General features: G+C 42.1%; 2 protein-coding genes across 2 annotated transcripts in view; one reads left to right on the forward strand and one right to left on the reverse strand.

Moving 5' to 3' along the window:
- The window catches only part of LOC115158649 (phosphatase and actin regulator 1), a 61,621-nt gene extending 45,563 nt beyond the window's left edge, over positions 1 to 16,058 (reverse strand). The window contains exon 1 of the mRNA XM_029707837.1: positions 15,490 to 16,058. Within this exon, the coding sequence (XP_029563697.1) occupies positions 15,490 to 15,601 (112 nt within the window). The 5' untranslated portion in view covers positions 15,602 to 16,058. The remainder of the gene's footprint in view (positions 1 to 15,489) is intronic.
- A 5,466-nt stretch (positions 16,059 to 21,524) lies between these two features.
- Positions 21,525 to 24,214, forward strand: LOC115158651 (NAD-dependent protein deacylase sirtuin-5, mitochondrial). The gene is made up of 6 exons (XM_029707838.1): positions 21,525 to 21,571; positions 21,822 to 21,867; positions 21,965 to 22,118; positions 23,588 to 23,675; positions 23,765 to 23,862; positions 24,008 to 24,214. The coding sequence occupies exons 3-5, from the start codon at positions 21,968 to 21,970 to the stop codon at positions 23,856 to 23,858; spliced, it is 333 nt and encodes a 110-aa protein (XP_029563698.1). The 5' UTR covers positions 21,525 to 21,571; positions 21,822 to 21,867; positions 21,965 to 21,967; the 3' UTR covers positions 23,859 to 23,862; positions 24,008 to 24,214.
- Positions 24,215 to 25,261: the final 1,047 nt, after the last annotated feature.

Raw genomic sequence — 25,261 nt, forward strand, 5'->3', positions numbered from 1 at the left:
CTTTGTGTTTGTGCTTGTGTTTCCCAATAAGCAATGTAGTTTTGTTTTGACTGTGTTGTAATTTGGTTTATTCTGATTGATTGGATGTTCTGGTCCTGAGGCTTCAGTGTGTTAGTAGAACAGGTTTGTGAACTCAGCCCCAGGACCAGCTGGATGAGGGGACTCTTTTCTTTGCTCAGCTCTTGGCATTGCAGGGCTTGGTAATGATATGAGAGGGGGTCACTGTATTTTAGATGTTTCCAAAACTTAATTGCTCTTTTTTGAGTTTTTATTATTAGTGGATATTGGCCTAATTCTGCCCTGCATGCATTGTTTGTAGTTTTCCTCTGGACACGTAGGAGAATCTTACAGAACTCTGCATGTAGGGTTTCAATGGGGTGTTTGTCCCATTTGATGAAATCTTGTTTTGCAAGTGGACCCCACACCTCGCTGCCATAAAGTGCAATTGGTTCAATGACATATTCAATTAGTTTTAGCCAAATTTTAATAGGTATTTCAATTTGAATTTGCTTTTTAATGGCGTAGAATGCCCTGCGTGCTTTCTCTCTCAGTTCATTCACTGCCTCATTAAGGTGTCCAGTTGAGCTTATTTTTAAACCTAAGTAATTGTAGTGTGTACAGTACTCTATATATTTTGTACCAATTGAGAACTTTGGTCTAATTCCCTGAGATCTGGATCTTCTCTGGAAAATCATTATTTTAGTCTTTTTGGGGTTTACTGCCAGGGCCCAGGTCTGGCAGTACTGCTCTAGCAGGTCCAGGCTCTGCTGTAGGCCAGGTGCTGTGGGTGACAGCAGGCATAGGTCATCTGCGAAGAGTAGGCATTTAATTTCTGAATTGTGGAGACTAACACCAGGGGCTGAGGATTTTTCTAGAATAGTGGCCAATTCGTTAATGTAAATATTGAAGAGTGCAGGGCTCAGATTGCAACCCTGACGAAGGCCCCGCCCCTGGTTAAAGAATTCTGTCCTTTTCTTACCAATTTTAATGCTGCACGTATTGCCAGTATACATTGATTTAATTATGTCATATGTTTTACCCCCTACACCACTTTCAATAACTTTGTAGAACAGTCCTGTATGCCAAATAGAATCAAATGCTTTTTGGAAGTCGATAAAGCAAGTGTATATTTTGGTATTATTTTGGTGGACATGTTTATCTATCAGGGTGTGTAAGGTGTAAATATGATCAGTTGTGCGATGTTTTGGTATAAATCCAATTTGGCTTTTACTCAAGACATTGTGCTTATTAAGGAAGTTTAGAACTCTTACATTGATGATACTACAGAAAACCTTCCCCAGGTTACTGTTCACACAAATGCCTCTGTAATTGTTAGGGTCAAATTTGTCTCCATTCTTAAAGATTGGGGTTATGAGTCCTTGATTCCAGATGTCAGGGAAATAACCTACACTCAGGATCAAATTAAACAATTTTAATATAGCCAATTGAAATTTTGCACTAGTGAGTTTGAGCATTTCATTTAGGATGCCATCAGGTCCGCAGGCTTTTTTAAATTTGAGAGCCTGAAGTTTCTTATAGAGCTCCTGGTCAGTAATTGGGGAGTCCAATGGGTTTTGATTGTCCTTTATAGCTTTTTCTAATCCATTCAACTTCTCATGGATTTGGCGTTGTTCTGCGTTTGTGTCAATTTGAACGGTGTTGTAGAGTGTTTTGAAATGGGTTGTCCATATGTCACCATTTTGTATTGCTAATTCCTCTTGTTTAGATTTTTTTAGTTTTTTCCAATTTTGCCAAAAGTTGTTTGTGTTTATGGACTCCTCAATTAGTGTCAGCTGCTTGCTGTTGTACTGTGCTTTTTTGGTTCTGAGTGTACGTTTATAGAGTTTTAAAGTCTCACAGTAATGAAGGCGTAATTCACCATTATTTGGGTCTCTGTGCTTTTGGTTGGATAGTGTTCTAAGTTTTTTCCTTATAATTTTACAATCTGCATCAAACCAGTTGTCATCTGTGATTTTTTTAGTTTTGTTTTTTATCAATTTCAATTGTGCTTCTTTTGCTGTTTGCCTGAATATATAGTTGATGTTTCGTACTGCTAGATTGATGCCTTCTTTACTGTGAGTGAATGTGGTATCCAGAAAGTTATCTAAGAGTGTTTGGATATTTTGGTTCCAGGTTGCTTTCTGGTATTCTTCTGTGCTGTTTTGGGCCCATCTGTATGAATTTCTGATGTTGTACAGCTTACTGGGCTGTGAATGTGTGGTTGTTTCCAGGTCTGTTCTTTTGAGGAACAACGTAATTTGGCTGTGATCAGACAGAGGTGTTAGTGGCTTGACAGTGAATGAGCTGAGAGAGAAAGGGTCCATGTCTGTGATCATATAGTCTACTGTACTGTGGCCAAGAGGTGAGCAGTAGGTGAATCTCCCCAAAGAGTCCCCCCGTAACCTACCATTGACAAAGTACAGACCCAGGCTTCTACAGAGCTGCAAAAGATCCCTTCCGTTTTTGTTGACGGTGCTGTCACTGTTGTTTCTATGGGGGAGATTAAGATAGTTAGAAACAGTATGGCCTGTAATAAAGCTGTCCCCTCGTGTGCTCGTTAGATCAGGTAGTGTTCCTGTGCGCGCATTTGTGTCCCCACAGATGAGCACATTTCCCTGGGCCTGGAAATGGCACGTCTCTTCCTCGAGGGTGGGGAAGATCTCCTCTGAGTAATATGGGGATTCTGAGGGGGGGATATATATTGCGCAAAGGAACACATCTTTTCCTGTCAGTACAAGTTCTTTTTTTAGTTTTAACCAAATGTGGTATTTGCCAATTTTGAGGGGATCAATTAGATTTTGTAGTTCGGATTTGTACCAAATGATCAATCCTCCAGAGTCTCTGCCTCTATTGACAGAGCTGTGTTTCTGTGATGGCACAATGACCTCTCTGTAGCCTGTGGGACAGTGAGTGACAACGTCAGCCTTACACCATGTCTCCTGCAGAATGATGACGTCAACATCTTTCAGATTTTTGTTGAACTCCAGTGCTAAACTCTTCAGACCAAAGGTTGATGAGTTTAGACCCTGAATGTTCCACATGCTAACTGATAGTGATTTCATGTTGCAAAAAGAAAGAGTAGCAGTCAGAAATACAGTAACGATTAACTAATAACTAATAAGTTGTTAAGAGCGAGATAAACAGGATATCGGCTAACATTTATTCTGTTATTCTGTTAAATATTCCTATTCATTGAACAAGTAAATTCTAGTACAATAGGTGTGTGTGTGTGTGTGTGTGTGTGGTGTGTGTGTGTATGCGTCCGTGTGTGTTTAGTGCAGTTTAGTGCAGATGTATTGGAGGAGCTGTTTAATCTCACTTAATCCTACAGGGTTCTCCTGTCCTCTGACGACCTCCGCGTAGCTGCGCTGGTCCTGCTGTTGGGCCCTGTGAGGTGGAGGGGGGCCAGGTCTGGGCTGTGGGACTTCCTCTCTGGTCTGGTAGGGGTGGTGGTCTGGTGCGGGATAATAGGCTGGGCCCGGTCTGGTCTGGCTAAGCCGATGGAAGTGGTGATGCTCTGGGGGTGGGTGGGGCCTGTGGGGTGCACTGGGTCTGGTGTGGCGTTGAAGGGGCCTGGGGCTCCTTGGTGGTGCAGTGGTCTGGTAGGGGTCCCTTGGTGCTCCTCTGTCCAGTACAGCATGGGGTGTTTGTCTACCAAGTGCTACGTCCTTTAGGGACTTGGCAAACATCCCATCATTGGCCTCTCTCTCTCTTCACTGCCCTCTCTCTCTCTCTATCTTCACTGGCCTCCCTCTCTCTCTTCACTGGCCCCCCTCTCTCTCTCAATTCAATTTCAATTTCAATTTAAGGGATTTATTGGCATGGGAAACATATGTGTACATTGCCAAAGCAAGTCTCTCTCTCTTCACTGGCCTCACTCTCTCTAAGCTGACTTCTCTCTCTCTCTCTTCACTGGCTTCTTTCTTTCTCTTCACTGGCTTCTCTCTTTCTCTTCATTGGCCCCTCTCTCTCTTCACTGGCTTCTCTCTTTCTCTTCACTGGCTTCTCTCTTTCTCTTCACTGGCCCCTCTCTCTCTTCACTGGCCTCTCTCTCTCTTCACTGGCCTCTCTCTCTCTTCACTGGCTTCTCTCTCTCTTCACTGGCCCCTCTCTTTCTCTCTCTTCACTGACCTCTCTCTCTCTCTTCACTGGCCTCTCTCTCTCTCTTCACTGGCCTCTCTCTCTGTCTACTGGACTCTCTCTCTCTCTACTGGTCTCTCTCTCTTCACTGGCCTCTCTCTCTACTGGCCTCTCTCTCTCTCTGTTCACTGGCCTCTCTCTCTCTTCACTGGCCTCTCTCTCTCTTCACTGGCCTCTCTCTTTCTTCACTGGCCTCTCTCTCTCTCTCTTTCTTCATTGGCACAAAATCATGATTTTGGTTTTTTGGAAATTTACTGCCAGGGCCCAATTATGGCAATATTGCTCTAGAATATTAATGTAATGTTGAAGACCTTCTTTGGCTGGTGATAGAAATACCAAGTCATCAGCATATAGCAGGTATTTCACCTCTGTGTCAAATAGTGTGAGTCCTGGGGCTGGAGAATGGTCCAACATGTCTGCTAATTCATTTATATAAATGTTGAAAAGATTTGGACTCAAACTGCAGCCTTGTCTCACACCTCGACATTGTGAAAATAATTCTGTTCTTTGGTTTTTGATTTTTATTGCACATTTGTTTTCTGTGTACATACATTTTATTAAGTCATACACCTTACCACCAAGCCCACTTTGGAGAATTTTGTAGAATAGCCCTTCGTGCCAAATAGAATCAAATGCTTTTTTAAAGTCAATAAAGCAAGCAAAGATTTTGCCCTCTTTTTTTTGGTGGACGTGTGTGTAAGGTGTATATGTAACGGCTGTCGTCGGGAATAGAGGACCAAAACGCAGCAGGAATGTGGATGCTCATCTTGTTATTTATTTTAAATAATGAGAACACCAAAATAACAAAATGAAGAACGCACGAACAACAAAACAGTCTTGTCATGCTCACACAGGCAAAACAAGAAACAATCTCCCACAACACCAAACCAAACAATTACCCATATATAGGACTCTCAATCAGAGGCAACGAGAAAGCACCTGCCTCCAATTGAGAATCCAACCCCCATCAACCTAAACATAGAAATACAACAAACCAGAAAGAACATAGAAATACAAAACATAGGACATAGACCAAAACCCGGAAATAATAAATCAAACACCCTACTACATACACCACCACCCCGAAACACATAAACAAAATACCCTCTGCCACGTCCTGACCAAACTACAATAGCAAATAATCCCTAAACTGGTCAGGACGTGACAGTATATATGGTCAGTAGTGCGATGGTTAGGGAGAAAGCCAATTTGACATTTACTTATTACATTTTTTTCTTGAAGAAAGGTTTGAATTCTTGAATTCAAAATGCTACAGAAAACCTTTCCCAAGTTACTGTTTACGCAAATTCCCCTGTAATTATTGGGGTCTGATTTGTCTCCACTTTTGTGGATAGGGGAGATGAGCCCCTGGTTCCAGACATCAGGGAAGCAGCCAGAAGTTAAAACCATGTTGAACAATTTAAGCACAGCATTTTGCAACTCAGGTGTGATGTTTTTCAGCATTTCATTTCTGATGTTGTCTAGACCACAAGCCTTCTTTGATTTAATAGATTTTCATTTAGTTCTTGTTGGGTTATTGGGTAATCTAATGGATTTTGGTTGTTTTTAATGACTGATTCAAGGATGTTCAATTTTTCTTTAATTTCTAATTGGTTCTGTTGTAAGTCTTTTTGTGGGATGTTTTTGTATAGATTATCAAAATAGGTTTTCCAAATTCCTACATCTTGTATGGCTAATTCTTGTGGCTTTGTTGTGCTTAAATTGTTCCACATGTCCCAGAACTGATTTTGGTCAATTGCGTTTTCAATTTCATCAAGTGTCTTGTGGGTATAATTCAATTTCTTGCGTTTCAGTGTTTGTTTATACTGTTTCAGAGTTTCAAAGTAAGTTTCTCTCTCTCTCTCCACTGGTCTCTCTCTCTCTTCACTATCCTCTGTCTTTCTTCACTGGCCTCTCTCTCTCAATTCAATTTAATTCAATTCAATATAAGGGCTTTATTGGCATGGGAAACGTGTTTACATTGCCAAAGCAAGTGAAATAGATCATTAATAAATGTGAAATAAACAATATAAAAATCAACAGTACGCATTACAAGTTCCAAAAGAATATAGACATTTCAAGACTGTCTCTCTCTCTTCACTGGCCTCTCTCTCTCTCTACTTTTTTTCCTCTGGCCAGACTCTCCGTTGTGCTGAAGTAAATGCAAAGTGGCAGGACAGCACAGCCCGTGGGATGTGTGTGTGTGTGTGTGTGTGTCTGTGTGCGTATCAATGTGATTGGCCATGGCACTATTCCATGGCGATGAGTAACACCATCTCTCTCACCATTTTTATGTCCCTCTTTCTCTTTCCTCCTCCTCTGCCGACATCTCTGATGACATCTGCTCCAGGGAGCAACCAGTCACCAGTGGCGGTATATCACAATTATGTCATACTCTGATGTGCTGTGACGGCATAGCTAACCCCAAGGAGAGTCACTGATTTCTACATCCCCGGACATAACTACCTTCCAGAGTTATGCCTTGTCATGTCACATTGTTCGGATAAACTACTGACCCTGTCATCCAAGACCTAGGCTCCAAACTATCTAACAATTGAACTAAACGTTCATCTCTGAGTCAGCTGAGCTCTGAGTTTTCTCTTCAGTACAAACACTGTCTTGTTAAGTCTGAACCCCCTGGCTGGAGAGGAAGAGTGTGATTTCCTCCTTCTTTGTGTTGTTGAGATGAGCAGCAGTGATAGAGAGCCTAGTGAATAGGCTTTTCTTTTCCTTTCCACTGCACTGCAGACCAGTCTGACAGTCCCTGTGGTTTTATATTTTACACAGGTAGCACCCCCTGATACATCCTCCTCAAGGTCCGGCTAATGTTTTCACTGTGTGTGTGTGTGTGTGTGTGTGTGTGTGTGTGTGTGTGTGTGTGTGTGTGTGTGTGTGTGTGTGTGTGTGTGTGTGTGTGTGTGTGTGTGTGTGTGTGTGTGTGTGTGTGTGTGTGTGTGTGTGTGTGTGTGTGTGTGTGTGAGAGAGAGAGAGAGACAAAAAAGGAGAGAGTCTGTTTGTGTGCTTGCAGGTACACATTTATGTTTGTGCCCGGGTGCATATATAAAAGTATCTATTCATCCTTTTAAGAGTGTGTGTCTCATAACAAGCACATACTCAGACAGAGTATGGCATTGAAGCAACCAGTCAGCATGTTAACAGTTATCAGCTTATTGTGATGAAGAGTTCTTGTGCAGTGAGATCTAACTCGGCCCTGGTCAACAGTCAACACAGTGGGAGAGCCTCTCTCTCTATCCGCTGCTGTCTAGTTGAAAGGCCCCTCTGTCTGTCTGTCTGTCTGTCTGTCTGTCTGTCTGTCTGTCTGTCTGTCTGTCTGTCTGTCTGTCTGTATTTCTCTCTCCCTCTCTATCTCTATCTGTCTCTGTCTATTCTTTCTCCATGTCTGACTGGCTGTCACTCACTCTCTCTACCACTCTTCCTCTCTCTGTCACTCTCGCTCTCTGTCTCTCTCTCTCTCTCTTTACCTCTCCTCCTTCTCGCTCTCTGTACCATCTCTCCCATTCAGGGCTGTCTCAGTGGGCCGTCTGTTTTGGCAGGGTGTAGAGAAGAGCATAGCAGGGTAATGAATGCGTTGGGGGAGATATTGGTCTTTGTGAACAGAACAGAACAGAACAGCACTAAGCCCTGACCAAAATGACCTGATTTGCCATTTACAATTGCACGCACACACACATGCGCACACACACACACACATGCAAACACACACATGCACGCACACAGCTGCTTTCAGAATCGGTCTGGGTGGGTGGGTGGGTGGGTCGGTGGGGGAAGGAAGGAAGGAACACGGGAACGTTCAGCAGAGGAATGTCAAGCCAGAACAGAACATTTACAATGTCAAGCCAGAACAAAACATTTAGAATGTCAAGCCATAACAGAACATTTAGAATGTCAAGCCAGAACAGAACATTTAGAATGTCAAGCCAGAACAAAACATTTAGAATGTCAAGCCAGAACAGAACATTTAGAATGTCAAGCCAGAACAAAACATTTAGACTGTCAAGCCAGAACAGAACATTTAGAATGTCAAGCCAGAACAAAACATTTAGACTGTCAAGCCAGAACAGAACATTTAGAATGTCAAGCCAGAACAAAACATTTAGAATGTCAAGCCAGAACAGAACATTTAGAATGTCAAGCCAGAACAAAACATTTAGAATGTCAAGCCAGAACAGAACATTTAGAATGTCAAGCCAGAACAAAACATTTAGACTGTCAAGCCAGAACAGAACATTTAGAATGTCAAGCCAGAACAAAACATTTAGAATGTCAAGCCAGAACAGAACATTTAGAATGTCAAGCCAGAACAAAACATTTAGACTGTCAAGCCAGAACAGAACATTTAGAATGTCAAGCCAGAACAAAACATTTAGAATGTCAAGCCAGAACAGAACATTTAGAATGTCAAGCCAGAACAAAACATTTAGAATGTCAAGCCAGAACAGAACATTTAGAATGTCAAGCCAGAACAAAACATTTAGAATGTCAAGCCAGAACAGAACATTTAGAATGTCAAGCCAGAACAAAACATTTAGACTGTCAAGCCAGAACAAAACATTTAGAATGTCAAGCCAGAACAAAACATTTAGAATGTCAAGCCAGAACAAAACATTTAGAATGTCAAGCCAGAACAGAACATTTAGAATGTCAAGCCAGAACAAAACATTTAGACTGTCAAGCCAGAACAAAACATTTAGAATGTCAAGCCAGAACAAAACATTTAGAATGTCAAGCCAGAACAGAACATTTAGAATGTCAAGCCAGAACAGAACATTTAGAATGTCAAGCCAGAACAAAACATTTAGAATGTCAAGCCAGAACAGAACATTTAGAATGTCAAGCCAGAACAGAACATTTAGAATGTCAAGCCAGAACAGAACATTTAGAATGTCAAGCCAGAACAGAACATAGAGAGAGCGAGAAAGGGGAGGATGAGAAGAGGTTAAGGAGATCAAGAAAAAGACAATGATATAGATTGTAAGCCTCATTGCCAAACTGAAGGATATAATATTGATGTGTACAGTCTGGCAGCAAGACGTGACAGAGGAGAGGCCCTGGTTTGGCTGTGACAATCTCTGAGCTGTGATGTCACACATCAAACACCAATATACAGTACATACCCAATTTATTCTAAAGACCACCAAAGCCTCAACAGGTACCATATTTAGACAGAACCTTCCTTTAAATATGTGCTTTGTTTGCCACTAAGCAGTGTACACTCTTAGAAAAAAAGGTGGTATCTAGAACCTTAAAGGGTTTCTTCAGGTGTCCCCATAGGAGCCCCCTTTAAAGAAACGTTTTTGGTTGCAGGTGAAAACCCTTTTGCAGAACGGGTTCTACATGGAACCCAAAATGGTTATACATGGAACCAAAAACAGTTATGCCTGGAACCAAAAAGGTTCAAAAACCACAAATAATCATTTTGGAACCCTTTTTCTAGGAGTAGGGACTCTGTTGGGATACATTATGTGTTGGTAATATTAATGCTCCTGCATCTGTGAGTGCACACTATGTGGAGGAGGGTTAAAGCATGGCGTGGGTGTCTGTGAGAGACTAGTGAAGAGAATTCCCCCTTCTGAGGCCACTACAGGACACTATTTCACTCACTGTGTTGTTTATGTGCGCACTTGTGCTGTTGAGTCTAGGGGTGCGTTTGTAAAATTCACCCTGACAACCTACTCCAATTTCAGAGCACCCTGGGTTGAGAGTGCTCGAGTGCAAAATATTTGAGGAATTGTATAAACATTTTTGATGGCAGAGAGAAAAAAGTATATTTTAAAGTTAATTTCCTGCAATTCTACACATTTTGCCATGGGGTAGAGAGGAATCTTTGCAGTTTTAAAGCAAATTTCCTGCCATTCTACATATTTTGCCATGACTTATGCCATGTTCATATGACAACTGAGTGAGAGTGACGAACAAAATCAATGGGGATATTTTGGTATTTTATTAGGATCCATTAGGATACTCTTCCTGGGGTCCACACAAAACATGAAAGATGACATAATACAGAACATTAATAGACAAGAACCGTTCAAGGACAGAACTCCATCAATTAAAAAATGACTCACATAGCCTACATATCAATACATACACACAAAATATTTAGGTCAAATAGAGGAGAGGCGTTGTGCCGTGAGATGTTGCAATATCTGCTTTTTTGAAACCAGGTTTACTGTTCATTTGAGCAATATGAGATGGAAGGAAGTTCCATGCAATAATGGCTCTATATAATACTGTACACTTTCTTGAATTTGTTCTGGATTTGGGAAATGTGAAAAGACCCCTGGTGGCATGTCTGGTGGGTAGGTCAGGGCCCCAGGGTTCATGCCCTGCGTGCCCGGTTGGTATTTGGCCATGATTACTACAAGTTTAGATAACTGGCTAGACTCATTTACCAATCTAAAAATTGTTATCAGACATGGCTAATTGAGTGACTGTCAGTGACTGATTAAAGAAGAGAAAAACTTTTCTAACTTCCACCTTGTATATTCTACTATTCTAACTCTCAACAGTAAGCTGAGACCCAGACTGAGGTCCCTAAGCGACCGCTTATGTCGCTTATGCCTGGAGCCAGCCTTAGTTGTTATGACAGGTGTAAGTAAACATTTACAAAAAATCTGAACTAAATGGTTGCCAATAACACAGTTACAGTCACTGAGCCTGCTTGGGGCTAGGGGGCAGTATTGAGAAATTTGAAAAAAATATGTGCCCATTTTTAACTGCCACCTACACCAACTCAGAAGCTAGGATATGCATATTATTACCAGATTTGGATAGAAAACACTCTGAATTTTCTAAAACTGTTTGAATGGTGTCTGTAAGTATAACAAAACTCATATGGCAGGCAAAAACCTGAGAAAACCTGAGAGAAAAAAATAATTTTGTGGCTGTACTATTTTTTTTGTGTCATTGTTTATTAGATACCACAGTGAGAAAGGTTTCATTTCGCAACTCCTACGGCTTCCACTATATGTCAGCGATCTTTATAAAGTTGTTTGAAGCGTCTATGATTAACAGAGACCAAATTAGAATGCAGGGAAGTTGACGTCCCTGGGATGTCTTCACTTCCATTATTGCCTGCACCTGCGCAATCATGAGACGCGAGACATTTTTCAAAAACGTTTTTCTAGACACAGGTGAGGTCGGGTTGAAACATTACTGATGTTTCACGTTAAAAATGGCTCTAAAGATTGATGCTAAACAACGTTTGACATGTTTGAACGAACGTAAATAGATAATTTTTTTAAACTTTTTTAACTTTTTGCCGTGACTTCACACCCCCCCGCGCTACTTTTTAGTAGCCACCGAAGCGCTAACAACATGGAACAATTGGAGTTATTTGGACATCAATTATGAACTTTGTCAAAAGAAACCACATTTGTTGTGGTCCTGGGATTCCTGGAAGTGCCAATGGATGAAGATAATCAAAGGTAAGGGATTATTGACAATAGTATTATTGATATTACATGGTTACAAGATGATGCTAACCTATATAGCCTAACCTATTGTTCTTAGCACAGCACCCGGTTTATTGCAACTTGTGATTTCCCAGTAAAGTTATTTTGAAATCTGGCAATACAGTAGCATTTACGAAATGTTAAACTATAATTATTTGAATAACAATATTATAATTTACCAATGTTTTCGAATAGTAATTTTGTAAATTGTAACGTTGTTCACCGGAAGCATTTCAGAGAAGAAAAAAATCTGAATTTCATCGCTACTGTAAAATGCTGTTTTTGGATATAAATATGAACTTGATGGAACAAAAAATGCATGTATTGTATAACATAATGTCCTAGGAGTGTCATCTGATGGAGATTGTCAAAGGTTGGTGCATAATTTTAGCTGGTTTCTGCTTTTGGTGACGCCTGACCTTGAATTAAAAATGGATGTTTGTACTTTTGTGGCTATGTACTGTCCTAACATAATCTAACTTTATGCTTTTGCCGTAAAGCCTCTTTGAAAATCGAACAATGTGGTTAGATTAAGGAGATGTTTATCTTTTAATGGTGTAAAATAGTTGATTGTTTGAGAAATTGAAATTATTAGATTTTTGATGTTTTGAATTTCCAGCCTTGCTAGCAATCCCGTCTCAGGGTTCATTGCTACCCCGTATCCCCAACAGGTTTTAACATGAAAACAGCCTAGCAGCTCTCCCAGCTCTGCTAGGGTAAGTAAAATGTTGATTGTTCACTCATTTGTGTCTCGAAGTAGCTAGAAAGCTAGCCAACTTTCGCCAGTTGGCATGGTTGCTTGACTGCTGAATACTCGGATCAACCCAAAATGTGCGCTTTGAATGCCACGAGAACGAAACACTCTGAATTTACGAACAACATTCTGGCAATGCTCTGAATTTACAAACACCCAGAGCGCACTCTGACACTCTAGAGCAGTGGTATTCAAACTTTTTCAGCGGGGACCCCATTTTTTCTGCCAGAATTTCTGGGGACCTGATTTTTTCCCCCACTATTTTCTTGCTACCCCACCCCACCCCAAATCTAATGACACAGCCTTAAAATCTGTAAATGTACATTTTTATATAAACAAATACCCTTCATTTCATTGAGTTTTCATCTCTTATCAAAATGAAAAGAAAACAATAAATCCATTTACTGAATAAAATTGCATATTAGAAATGATCTTTCTCAAAAACGTTGTATATTGTCCCATACAATAATCTGTACTATTATTTTTTTCTACCCCCCCCCCCCCCCATTTTGTATTTTTTTTTACATTTTGAGACCCCACTAGCAGTCGCGACCCCGACTTTGAATACCACTGCTCTGGAGTGAATTTAGGAACGCACCCTAGCTCTCCTCACGTGAGGAGCCATGGTCTCAGCCCATCAGCTTGTGCCCACTCGGCCCACACTCTTTGCATGAGCTGATCATGCATACTCTGATTGGCTGAAAACATCTACCTGATCTTGCACTGGCTAGCCAGGCCCGATGCATGCTCTTGTATCCCTAGAAATACGCCCTTGTCCCGCTGGCGGTTACCTACAGTGCAGATCAGAGGTGGGTTTACGGCAGTATGCACAGCGAGTGCGTGGGTAAAAGTGAGTAGTGGTTATTGTTGTTTTGGCTGGGATTTGCCTTTGTTTATTATTTGTTAGTAGTGGTTATTATTATTACCTGTATGGTTACTACTGGGTTATGTATGTTACATTACAGATAGCATGTTTGTTTATTTCATACAGTCCTTTGTTTTATTCATCGCTATCACTGTTGTACTATTGCTTTCAATCATCTATTCCATTCCTTTGCACAATTGCACTGTTTATATCCATGTTATTACATGTAGTTATTCTGTTGTATTTACTGCATCCATTTATATTCATTATCTCTCATTCTCTGTACCCTTTCAGACCATTTATATTCATTATCTCTCATTCTCTGTACCCTTTCAGACCTTTTACATTCATTATCTCTCATTCTCTGTACCCTTTCAGACCATTTATATTCATTATCTCTCAATCTCTGTACCCTTTCAGACCATTTATATTCATTATCTCTCATTCTCTGTACCCTTTCAGACCTTTTATATTCATTATCTCTCATTCTCTGTACCCTTTCAGACCTTTTATATTCATTATCTCTCATTCTCTGTACCCTTTCAGACCATTTATATTCATTATCTCTCATTCTCTGTACCCTTTCAGACCAATTTTATTCATTATCTCTCATTCTCTGTACCCTTTCAGACCATTTATATTCATTATCTCTCATTCTCTGTACCCTTTCAGACCATTTATATTCATTATCTCTCAATCTCTGTACCCTTTCAGACCATTTATATTCATTATCTCTCATTCTCTGTACCCTTTCAGACCAATTTTATTCATTATCTCTCATTCTCTGTACCCTTTCAGACCATTTATATTCATTATCTCTCATTCTCTGTACCTTTCAGACCTTTTCCATGATCATTACTGCTGTTTGACAATAAAGTTTCCTGTGTGTGTTAACTCTCTGTGAAGTTGCCTTATTCTGAGAGGCGGGTTGGTGGGAGCACTGTCAGTGAGACTATGGGGGGGTAAGAACTCTGTTTAAAACGAGCATGAGGATGATTCCATGTACAGCGTACCCTGGAGCACAGATGGAGCCATGCGTGACTGACTACATAGATTGCTGTACTGTTGCAGGCTACTATACATTTCATCTGTATACAATTATAAACTAGAATAATGTATTCACCGCAAACGTAGGCTACATTAAAGCAATTCATATAAATGTATCTAACCCAACTCCCAAATCAATGACAATCCGTAATGGAATACCGAATAAATTCAGCAAATAAACAGAACACTAGGAAAATAACCTGGCTAAGAAAAATGTGCCAGGTAGAGCAGAATAATAGCCAGCCATGTGAGGCTTCCTCTACCGAGAGTTGACTGCTGTCCGATAGGGAGAATATACGCTCACTGCACACCACGTGACTGGGGATTTCTGAGTCGTTTGACACACATCCACAAACCTTAGAGTACAGTTACCCATATATTATATCTGTCTGACGTGAATACTCTGATGTGTGTTTAATAATGTACTAGACAGCTCCTGCGCGCGAGTGGCTATTGTAGATGCAGAATAGGCTACTATCGGTCGGTCACACAAACCCCAAAACAGAAGCAACCTCTAAAATTGGATCTGATCAGTCACAGTGAGAATGTAGCCTAGATTATAGAACAGGTCCAGCTGCATTCATGCAAGTGAGTCGAGTCATTCACTCTGCTCTGACATTTGGAAATGTGCAAACCAGCTAGAAGCCACAGTCACACTATCTCACTAAAACAGTAATGGATCCAGCTGCAGAATATTGGGTTTAGATTTAAAATGCATGGCCAGTTGGTTAGAGCCTAATCGACGACAGTGCAAGATAACAGACCCTTTCATTGGAAAATCATTTCATCGACATTGTTTAGAAAATCCTCTTAATAATATAGGCCTATAATGTCATCTGAAATATAGCCTACACGTTGGAAACCAATGCAAATACAAGACTATTCGCTCAGCTGCCTGATATACAATGCATGAAGGAGGCACTGTGTGCATAGTTATCACATTCCCGTCAAGCCGCAGCTCTGATCACAGGCAGGCTATAACGTCACAGATAGTATGTCATAACACAATCCTCTCGATTTGATAGCATACAATTGCCAAAATGGGGAGAAAAATACATCACATAGTTTTCCATGACACGCATCTCCTTGAGCTACTGTCTGTAACACAATGCGTCGAACGGCGAACCCCACATCTTGCCAACCACTAGGTCCACGCAGTCAGACAGTGCGTGTATGTCTGTGCGGTGGTGCGCGCGTGTTTCACCTACCTGTCTCCAGGTGGAGAGAGAGACGCGCCTCGGTGATGTAAGGCGTATCGCTCTTGGACCGGACTCTCCGGATCGGCCGACGGTCTATCTCATCGTCCGGTAACGCCGCCATTTAGGTGTCCTCGGTCGGGCAACGTCTGTCCACAGGCAACCGGCGGGACTGAGCGAGACGACACTCGGCGCCGCCACCGCTCATGCACCGGCAGACGGTGTAGGTGGGGCGGTCGATGAGAAACGGAGGTGAGATGAGAAACGGAGGTGACGGGAAGAGGGAGAGAGAGATATGGGCGAACCACCTCCAGTGGCACGAGATGAGCAGTGACATTCGATTAGAAGAAGTCCCTCCTCCCTTCTGAAAAGATAAAGAGGAATACACACACACTTTCCCTGTCTGCCATAGCACAGGATAACACTATTGTGAGAACACATCATCAGTGTAAATCCGTATAATTGGGGATCCTATCCTGAGACTGTCTGGCCCTTTCTCTCAGGTACCAAACCTTACCCTACTTCATTATGGCGTATTATGTTGGATTCCATAGCCTTCAGGGCAGGGGTTTCTAATAGTTGTCAAGTGATCAAGCAAACACCAATCTACATGCCCCCCGTACCATCTGAAAGCTGCTATTCTCCCACTATTTTCTCTCTTCTTGAAATCAAGCTCACGCCATCTAGTGGATGATATAATGGACAGAATGGAACCAAAAGTGTCGCTGATATGCAAAGCACGAACGAACTCATTGTCATTTACAGCGCGTTTCTCCATTTGTCACCTGATTTGTTAATCTCAAACATTTAAATTGCGTAATCAAATTCAAGCGAATGAAAAAAACAACTGTGTCAACCAATTGCACTTTCCATTCACAATACACAACACACCACATCCAGGGGCGAAAATCTGATATCAACTTTGAGGGGGACAATTACATGAAATTTTCTCAAGAGCAATTCCTGAGGGGGACACCAAAAGTAGTGCTGTAACACATAGCCTACATTGTAATATGGTAAATGTATATTGAGGAACCAAAAAAATAAGGTGTTTGCCGTACTCCTAACTACCGGTACCCAAAACTTCACAACTACTCACAACAGCAATACCATTGCCTTTAACAAATCTTAGTTCAGTCACCAGTTTAAGTTGAGAGTGGGGGTATCCATGGCATTTTCCAATTATGTTCCTATATTACAAGTAAAAAAAATGGAGAACCTTTCATAATGTTGCCAAACAAAGACTCAACAAACTTACCTGAGACTCCCGGTCTCTGCCAGTCTGTCCCTGCATATTTGTCCCCAACTCTGCTGTCTGTGTGCCATCTGTTACCTGCTCTGCCTAATGACATCATTGTGAAACATTTCCATTAGAATTTCATTTCTTTCTTATGAACATTTTATCAACTAGTCTTTGAGATATCAGGCTACTAGGGTTCTTACTTTGCATTTTGGTGTACTGAAAAATACTCTGATGTCCGTCTTTTATTTTTCTGCCATTTGTCTACCTGGCTGGCTGGCTACACACACACACAGTGTGTAGGTTATTTACAGTAGGAGATGGGCTTCTATCATCTTATCTTTTATCATTCTATTTGGGCTTTGATCTAAAAGGTAGCTAGCAAATGTGAAACGGATTAAAATGACAAGAGTTGACAGCTGTATGAGTTCACCATTTACACAACATATGCTGCAACCTTTTAATAGTTTGTTTCATATTGGCTGGCTTCCAACAATAGCTGAATTTGCAAAGCTAGCGAGCACCAATTCAGTTTCAGTGGTGTTTGCTATAATCTTTGCTACCCGGGTTAAATAAAATAAATAAATAAAAGTTCCCTTGCGACAATTTAGCTTTTGCAACGAGACCATTAAATATACACTGCTCAAAAAAATAAAGAGAACACTTAAACAACACAATGTAACTCCAAGTCAATCACACTTCTGTGAAATCAAACTGTCCACTTAGGAAGCAACACTGATTGACAATAAATTTCACATGCTGTTGTGCAAATGGAATAGACAACAGGTGGAAATTATAGGCAATTAGCAAGACACCCCCAATAAAGGAGTGGTTTTGCAGGTGGTGACCACAGACCACTTCTCAGTTCCTATGCTTCCTGGCTGATGTTTTGGTCACTTTTGAATGCTGGCAGTGCTTTCACTCTAGTGGTAGCATGAGACGGAGTCCACAATCTACACAAGTGGCTCAGGTAGTGCAGCTCATCCAGGATGGCACATCAATGCGAGCTGTGGCAAGAAGGTTTGCTGTGTCTGTCAGCGTAGTGTCCAGAGCATGGAGGCGCTACCAGGAGACAGGCCAGTACATCAGGAGACGTGGAGGAGGCCGTAGGAGGGCAACAACCCAGCAGCAGGACCGCTACCTCCGCCTTTGTGCAAGGAGGAGCAGAAGGAGCACTGCCAGAGCCCTGCAAAATGACCTCCAGCAGGCCACAAATGTGCATGTGTCTGCTCAAACGGTCAGAAACAGACTCCATGAGGGTGGTATGAGGGCCCGACGTCCACAGGTGGGGGTTGTGCTTACAGCCCAACACCGTGCAGGACGTTTGGCATTTGCCAGAGAACACCAATATTGGCAAATTCGCCACTGGCGCCCTGTGCTCTTCACAGATGAAGTAGGTTCACACTGAGCACGTGACAGACGTGACAGAGTCTGGAGTCGCCGTGGAGAATGTTCTGCTGCCTGAAACATCCTCCAGCATGACCTGTTTGGCGGTGGGTCAGTCATGGTGTGGGGTGGCATTTCTTTGGGGGGCCGCACAGCCCTCCATGTGCTCACCAGAGGTAGCCTGACTGCCATTAGGTACCGAGATGAGATCCTCAGACCCCTTGTGAGACCATATGCTGGTGCGGTTGGCCCTGGGTTCCTCCTAATGCAAGACAATGCTAGACCTCATGTGGCTGGAGTGTGTCAGCAGTTCCTGCAAGAGGAAGGCATTGATGCTATGGACTGGCCCGCCCGTTCCCCAGACCTGAATCCAATTGAGCACATCTGGGACATCATGTCTCACTCCATCCACCAACACCACGTTGCACCACAGACTGTCCAGGAGTTGGCGGATGCTTTAGTCCAGGTCTGGGAGGAGATCCCCCAGGAGACCATCCGCCACCTCATCAGGAGCATGCCCAGGCGTTGTAGGGAGGTCATACAGGCACGTGGAGGCCACACATTCTACTGAGGCTCATTTTGACTTGTTTTAAGGACATTACATAAAATTTGGATCAGCCTGTAGTGTGGTTTTCCACCTTAATTTTGAGTGTGACTCCAAATCCAGACCTCCATGGGTTGATAAATTGGATTTCCATTGATTATTTTTGTGTGATTTTGTTGTCAGCACATTCAACTATGTAAAGAAAAAAGTATTTAATAAGATTATTTCATTCATTCAGATCTAGGATGTGTTATTTTAGTGTTCCCTTTATTTTTTTGAGCAGTATATTTAAGACAATGGTAGAAGAGAGTGTAGTTCTGTTCAGTTTGGACTTCAGTTTATCGCTAACCTTACATCAAGCACTAACTTACATCATCTGCATGCTGATCTCGGAATAAATTGACGATAGCAAAGATTCCATCTTTGACGAGGCCACATAAATGGAATAGGTACTAGCTAGCTTAATAGTTAATATTTGTGCGCTAGCTCTGCATATTCAGCTAGTGTGTGTGCGCGATTGACTGGATTAACCTCACGTCAGTTACGTTCATTGAGTGCCTTTCAGACAGTGGCTACGACCCCTCTGTTACCTTGCCAGTGGATCAAACCATTGTGAGGAAAATGGTGGGGGGGTCGCAATCTTTTGAAACTTAAAAACGCGCTATTAAGTGTCTATAATCAGCACAATTGCTTTCATTGCGTACTTTTAATATTATTTAAATTACATAGCTATGTTTCAGTGATATATTGGGGGGGACAAATCATATTATTCCCAGGATGGGGGGGTCGTGTCCCCCCCGTCCCCCCTTGCGATTTCCGCCCCTGACCACATCTCTTACATATACCGCCTATACAGGGTAAGGACATGGATAAATTCCAGCCTGGTCTCATAGACTCGACATAACATAGTAAATGAATGACTGAATCAACATTTTATTTCCGTGCCCATCCCTTATGGGATTAATTGAAACATAAACAAATATTACAATAGTTCACAGTGATAATTCAGTGACAACTCTTCCAGTGATCTGTGCAGTGCTCACAGCATAAAATAATGACAAATACATCAATACATAATAGTTGATGAGGTTATCCAAGCAATAATAATAACCCAAGAGCAGTAAAAAAATAAATACAGATAAATGAAATAGGTGGCTAATGCTCTCCTTGGTCAATTAGCCCTTACACAGCCTAGAGGTGTGTTTGGTCATTGTCCTGTTGAAAACAAATGATAGTCCCACTAAGCGCAAACCAGATGGGATGGCGTATCGATGCAGAATGCTGTGGTAGCCATGCTGGGTAAGTGTGCCTTGAATTCTAAATAAATCACAGACCGTGTCACTAGCAAAGCACCATCACACCTCCTCCATGCTTCACGGCAGGAACCACAAATGCGGAGATCATCCGTTCACCTACTCTGCGTCTCACAAAGACACGGCGGTTGGAACCAAAAATCAAAAATTTGGACTATTCAGACCAAAGGACAGATTTCCACCAGTCTAATGTCCATTACTCGTGTTTCTTGGCCCAAGCAAGTTCTCTTCTTCGTATTGGTGTCCTATAATAATGGTTTCTTTGCAGTAATTCGACCACGAAGGCCTGATTCACGCAGTCTCCTCTGAACAGTTGAAGTTGAGATGTGTCTGTTACTTGAAATCTGTGAAGCATTTATTTGGGCTGCAATCTGAGGTGCTGTTAACTCTAATGAACTTATCCTCTGCAGCAGAGGTAACTCTGGGTCTTCCTTTCCTGTGGCAGTCCTCATGAGAGCCAGTTTCATCATAGCGCTTGATGGTTTTTGTGACTGTACTTGAAGAAACTTTCAAAGTTCTTGAAATGTTCCAGATTGACTGACCTTCATGTCTTAAAGTAATGATGGACTGTCGTTTCTCTTTGCTTATTTGATCTGTTCTTGACATAATATGGACTTGGTCTTTTACCAAATAGGGTTATCTTCTGTATACCACACCTATCTTGTCACAACACAACTGATTGGCTCAAACACATTAAGAAGGAAAGAAATTCCACAAATGAACTTTTAAACAAGGCACCGCTGTTATTTGAAATGCATTCCAGGTGACTACCTCATGAAGCTGGTTGAGAGAATGCAAAAAGTGTGTAAAGCTGTCATCAAGGCCAAGGGTGGCTACTTTGAAGAATCTCAAATACAAAATATATGATTTGTTTAACACTTTTTTGGTTACTAGATGATTCCATATGTGTTATTTCCTAGTTTTGATGACTTCACTATTGTTGTACAATGTAGAAAATAGTAAAAATAAAGAACAACCCTTTAATGAGTAGGTGTGTCCAGACTGGTACTGTATTTGGATTGAATTAAAGAACAAAGAACAAAATAACTGTCCTTTGCTATGTCAACATCAGTGGGGGACAGGTATTCTGGGGACCCATTACTTCTTAATGTGTGTTTCATATATGTGTATTCTCTCTTCCTGTGTTCTTTTTAAAATGTGTGTATTCTCTCCTCCTTACTGTCCCAGCCCTGAGTTAGTTAACCCTGATGGTTGTACGTCAGTGCACCAGTAGAGGCATCACCTCTCAGCTGTGTGTCCGTCTCAAAGAGCCCCGGACCCAGGGCAGACAGGATATGGCCAGACACAGCTCAGGTAGGACTAGTACACACACACGCGCGTGCGCGAGCCCACGCCCACACACACACTCACACGGTGAAATCGTACATCCCATTTAGTTCCTGGGTTAACTGATGCTGTGTCTGTCTTTCTGTCTGTCTGTCTGTCTCTGTCTGCCTTCTTTGTTTGCATGTGTTTTCAGAGCTGGCAGAATTCAGGGACGTGTTCTCTAAAGCCAAACACGTGGCTATCTTGACGGGATCAGGGTTGAGCGCAGAGAGTGGGGTCCCAACCTTCAGGGAAGGAGGCTTCTGGAGGAAATGGCAAGCCCAGGTAAACACATCCCTGCTCAGGCATTTCAGTTGAATGCATTCAGTTGTACAACTGACTAGGTATCTCCCATCCCAAATGGAACCCTATTCCTGTTATAGTGCACTACTTTTGACCAGGGCCCTCTCTTTCTTCCCTTGTTTCGCCCTCCTCCTTCTCCTTCCCCCCATTTTCTCCCTCTCTTTTTTTCTACCTAATTTTCTTCTTCCTCTCTTCCTCTACATCGGGACCTGGCCACCCCTGGTGCGTTCAGTCAGAACCCGTCCAGGGTATGGGAGTTCTACCACTACCGGAGAGAGGTGAAGAAATGCAATTTACTGAACATGTTAAATATACAATAGTATAAGTGAAAGTACAACAATACATTTATACAGAAATTCATATATTACATATCAGGTGATGCTGAGGAAGAGCCCCAACCTAGCCCATTTGGCCATAGCAGAGTGTGAGGCGCGGCTGCAGAGACAGGGACGCCGCGTCACCGTCATCACACAGAACATCAACGAGCTGCACTACTGCGCCAGATCCACCAATGTCCTGGAGATACACGGTATTGTAACCACGGAAATGTCACTCAGGCTGACTTTCACTGTCCCGAATAGCTAGCTAGTAGAGCCACGATAATATTGCAATGTCACTGTCACTGGGATGCGTCCCAATTGGCACCCTATTCCCTATGAAGTGCACTACTTTTGACCAGAGCCCTACAGGTGATGGGCAATAGGGTGCCATTTTGGGGTGTAAACATGTGTCTGATTAGCTAGTAGTGATTATTGGGGGGGCTCATGTTATTGAAGTGTGTCTTTAGAGAATATTGTTGAAGGCTAGTTTCATTCCATTGTTTAATAGTCACTTCATCCTGGGTAGTAGTCTAGGCTGTAGATATGTCATATAAGCTTTCACATACTTCTAAACAATCTCTACACAATGTTCTCATCTTAGGGAAGCCTGATCAAAACAATTTAGAGATGTGAAAGCAATTATATTTTTGGAGAAATGGATTATTCGCCTCATCTTAAAACATGCTTTCCCTCAATCTGGGTACTAACCACAGTAGTTAGCTAGATCTGGGTACTAACTACAGTAGTTAGCTAGATCTGGGTACTAACTACAGTAGTTAGCTAGATCTGGGTACTAACCACAGTAGTTAGCTATATCTGGGTACTAACCACAGTAGTTAGCTAGATCTGAGTACTAACCACAGTAGTTAGCTAGATCTGAGTACTAACCACAGTAGTTAGCTAGATCTGAGTACTAACCACAGTAGTTAGCTAGATCTGAGTACTAACCACAGTAGTTAGCTAGATCTGAGTACTAACCACAGTAGTTAGCTAGATCTGAGTACTAACCACAGTAGTTAGCTAGATCTGAGTACTAACCACAGTAGTTAGCTAGATCTGAGTACTAACCACAGTAGTTAGCTAGATCTGAGTACTAACCACAGTAGTTAGCTAGATCTGAGTTCTAACCACAGTAGTTAGCTAGATCTGAGTACTAACCACAGTAGTTAGCTAGATCTGAGTACTAACCACAGTAGTTAGCTAGATCTGAGTACTAACCACAGTAGTTAGCTAGATCTGAGTACTAACCACAGTAGTTAGCTAGATCTGAGTACTAACCACAGTAGTTAGCTAGATCTGGGTACTAACCACAGTAGTTAGCTAGATCTGGGTACTAACCACAGTAGTTAGCTAGATCTGAGTACTAACCACAGTAGTTAGCTAGATCTGAGTACTAACCACAGTAGTTAGCTATATCTGGGTACTAGACTAGTCTGTAGATGGTGTATGGTTACTTTTATCTGTCTGGTTCCCTTGTTCTTTGTTTACTGTCTCTCTCTCTTCTCCTCTTTCTCTTCTCTCTACTAATCCTTCTTCTCTCCTCATCTGTCGGTCTCTGTAACCACAGTCAGTCTCTTAAAAAAATTGCTGTTTGAGTTGGCACGTTATTATTGTCTACTGTCACTCTCTTCTCTCTTCTAATCTCTCTTCTCTTCCTCCTCCTCGTGTGTGACCACAGGCAGTCTGTTTAAAACCAGCTGTATGAGCTGTGGTAATGTTGCGGTCAGCCACAAGAGCCCCATCTGTGCTGCCCTGGAGGGCAAAGGGTAAGTCACAGTCACAGTCAGGTCAGCAACTTCTTGGTAACAGTATTTATTTATTATGGCTGTCTCTCTCGCTTTGTCTTTCTCTCTAGTGCACCAGAGCCAAACACCAGTGATGCTCAGATCACTCCTCATCACCTACCCATGTGGGACATACTCGGTTCCGTTTTGTTTATAAGAGTTTAGAAATGTAAGATTGATTGATTTGAGTTTGTTAATAACTTTACCTTTAGATGGCAGTAGATCACAATCATATGAATTGTTGTAGATCCTCATGTAGGGGACAGGATGGAGTCTTCTAACCTGATTGTGTGTGTGTGTGTGTACCTCACCAGGTGTGAGCAGGGCGGCTGTAGTGGTCCGCTCAGGCCTGATGTGGTCTGGTTTGGGGAGACTCTGGACTCTGACATCCTGACTCGCGTTGAAGAGGAACTAGACCGCTGTGACCTCTGCCTAGTGGTGAAGGAGTTTGTGTCTGTCTGTCTGTCTGTCTGTCTGTCTGTCTGTCTGTCTGTCTGTCTGTCTGTCTGTCTGTCTGTCTGTCTGTCTGTCTGTCTGTCTGTCTGTCTGTCTGTCTGTCTGTCTGTTTGTCTGTCTGTCTGTCTGTCTGTCTGTCTGTGCTATAAAACATCCTTAAACACCTGTATCTCTGTGTGTTACAGGTTCCACTTCCATGGCCCCTGTGGGACCACCCTGCCCCCTGCACTGGCACGCCATGAGACTGAAGCCAACTGAAGAGACAGGAAGTCCCCCCCCAACAACCCTAAAATTGCCCAATCTGAGGAGCTGTGTCTCCCCTGGCCTGTCCCAGCAATAGTGCACTTTACACAGACTAGGCTGTATAATGTTGGATGCGTATATGAATGCAATGTAACGAATGCTATAGTACAGCAAACACACTTGCCTCTATACAGGTAATACCGCAACACGGCTAGGGCCTATAAACTACCACCCTGGATTGGTGTTTTTGCATGATATAACCTATATCTTGTTAATTTCTCTCCCCCAAAAAGGCTATGACATGAAGTCCAATATATCAACCACAATGTTTCCCTTTGCTTAGGGCTTTTCATCCAATACCAATGCATTAGACCTGGATATTAGATAGACACATAGATCATGGTTGTATTGTCAAGACCAGGAATAACCAAAGTCTGTATCACCATAATCTGATTTACTTTGAACCACAATAGTTAGCTAGATAGAGTGCTTCTGAAATTAAGTCGGTGCGGACACTAGTGGCCAGTGTTTAGCTGTTTGGGGTAGTTTTTCAGTTTGGAAAAGGTGTAAAGCTAATATTGGTGATTTACCGCCACCTGCTGTGCTGGAGTACTGAACTAAATCTTGTCATTCATTTGTTATGACCACTAGATGGCGATAGTAAAGCCATTTACAAACCAGAGCACCCAATTTGAAGAAGACAATGCTCTGTCATTGGCTGATTGCTCCCAAGCTATAGGAATCCTCGCCCAGTTGACTACATTAAAATGGTGGAAGCCCTTAATGGCACTGCCGATGCTAAAACAAGCTTTTGGGCACAAGAGTCCTCTATCTATTTCTATGGTCTCTACAGTGCCAGAGAAAAGCCT

The sequence above is a fragment of the Salmo trutta genome, chromosome 22, assembly GCF_901001165.1.
Source record: "Salmo trutta chromosome 22, fSalTru1.1, whole genome shotgun sequence".
Taxonomy (NCBI): Eukaryota; Metazoa; Chordata; class Actinopteri; order Salmoniformes; family Salmonidae; genus Salmo; species Salmo trutta.

Coding starts and splice junctions, on each gene's coding strand:
- LOC115158651 (XM_029707838.1), top strand. CDS start 21,968: ATGCTGAGGAAGAGCCCCAACCTAGCCCATTTGGCCATAGCAGAGTGT. Junction 22,119..23,587: donor CAATGTCCTGGAGATACACG/GTATTGTAACCA, acceptor GTGTGACCACAG/GCAGTCTGTTTAAAACCAGC. Junction 23,676..23,764: donor GCTGCCCTGGAGGGCAAAGG/GTAAGTCACAGT, acceptor CTTTCTCTCTAG/TGCACCAGAGCCAAACACCA.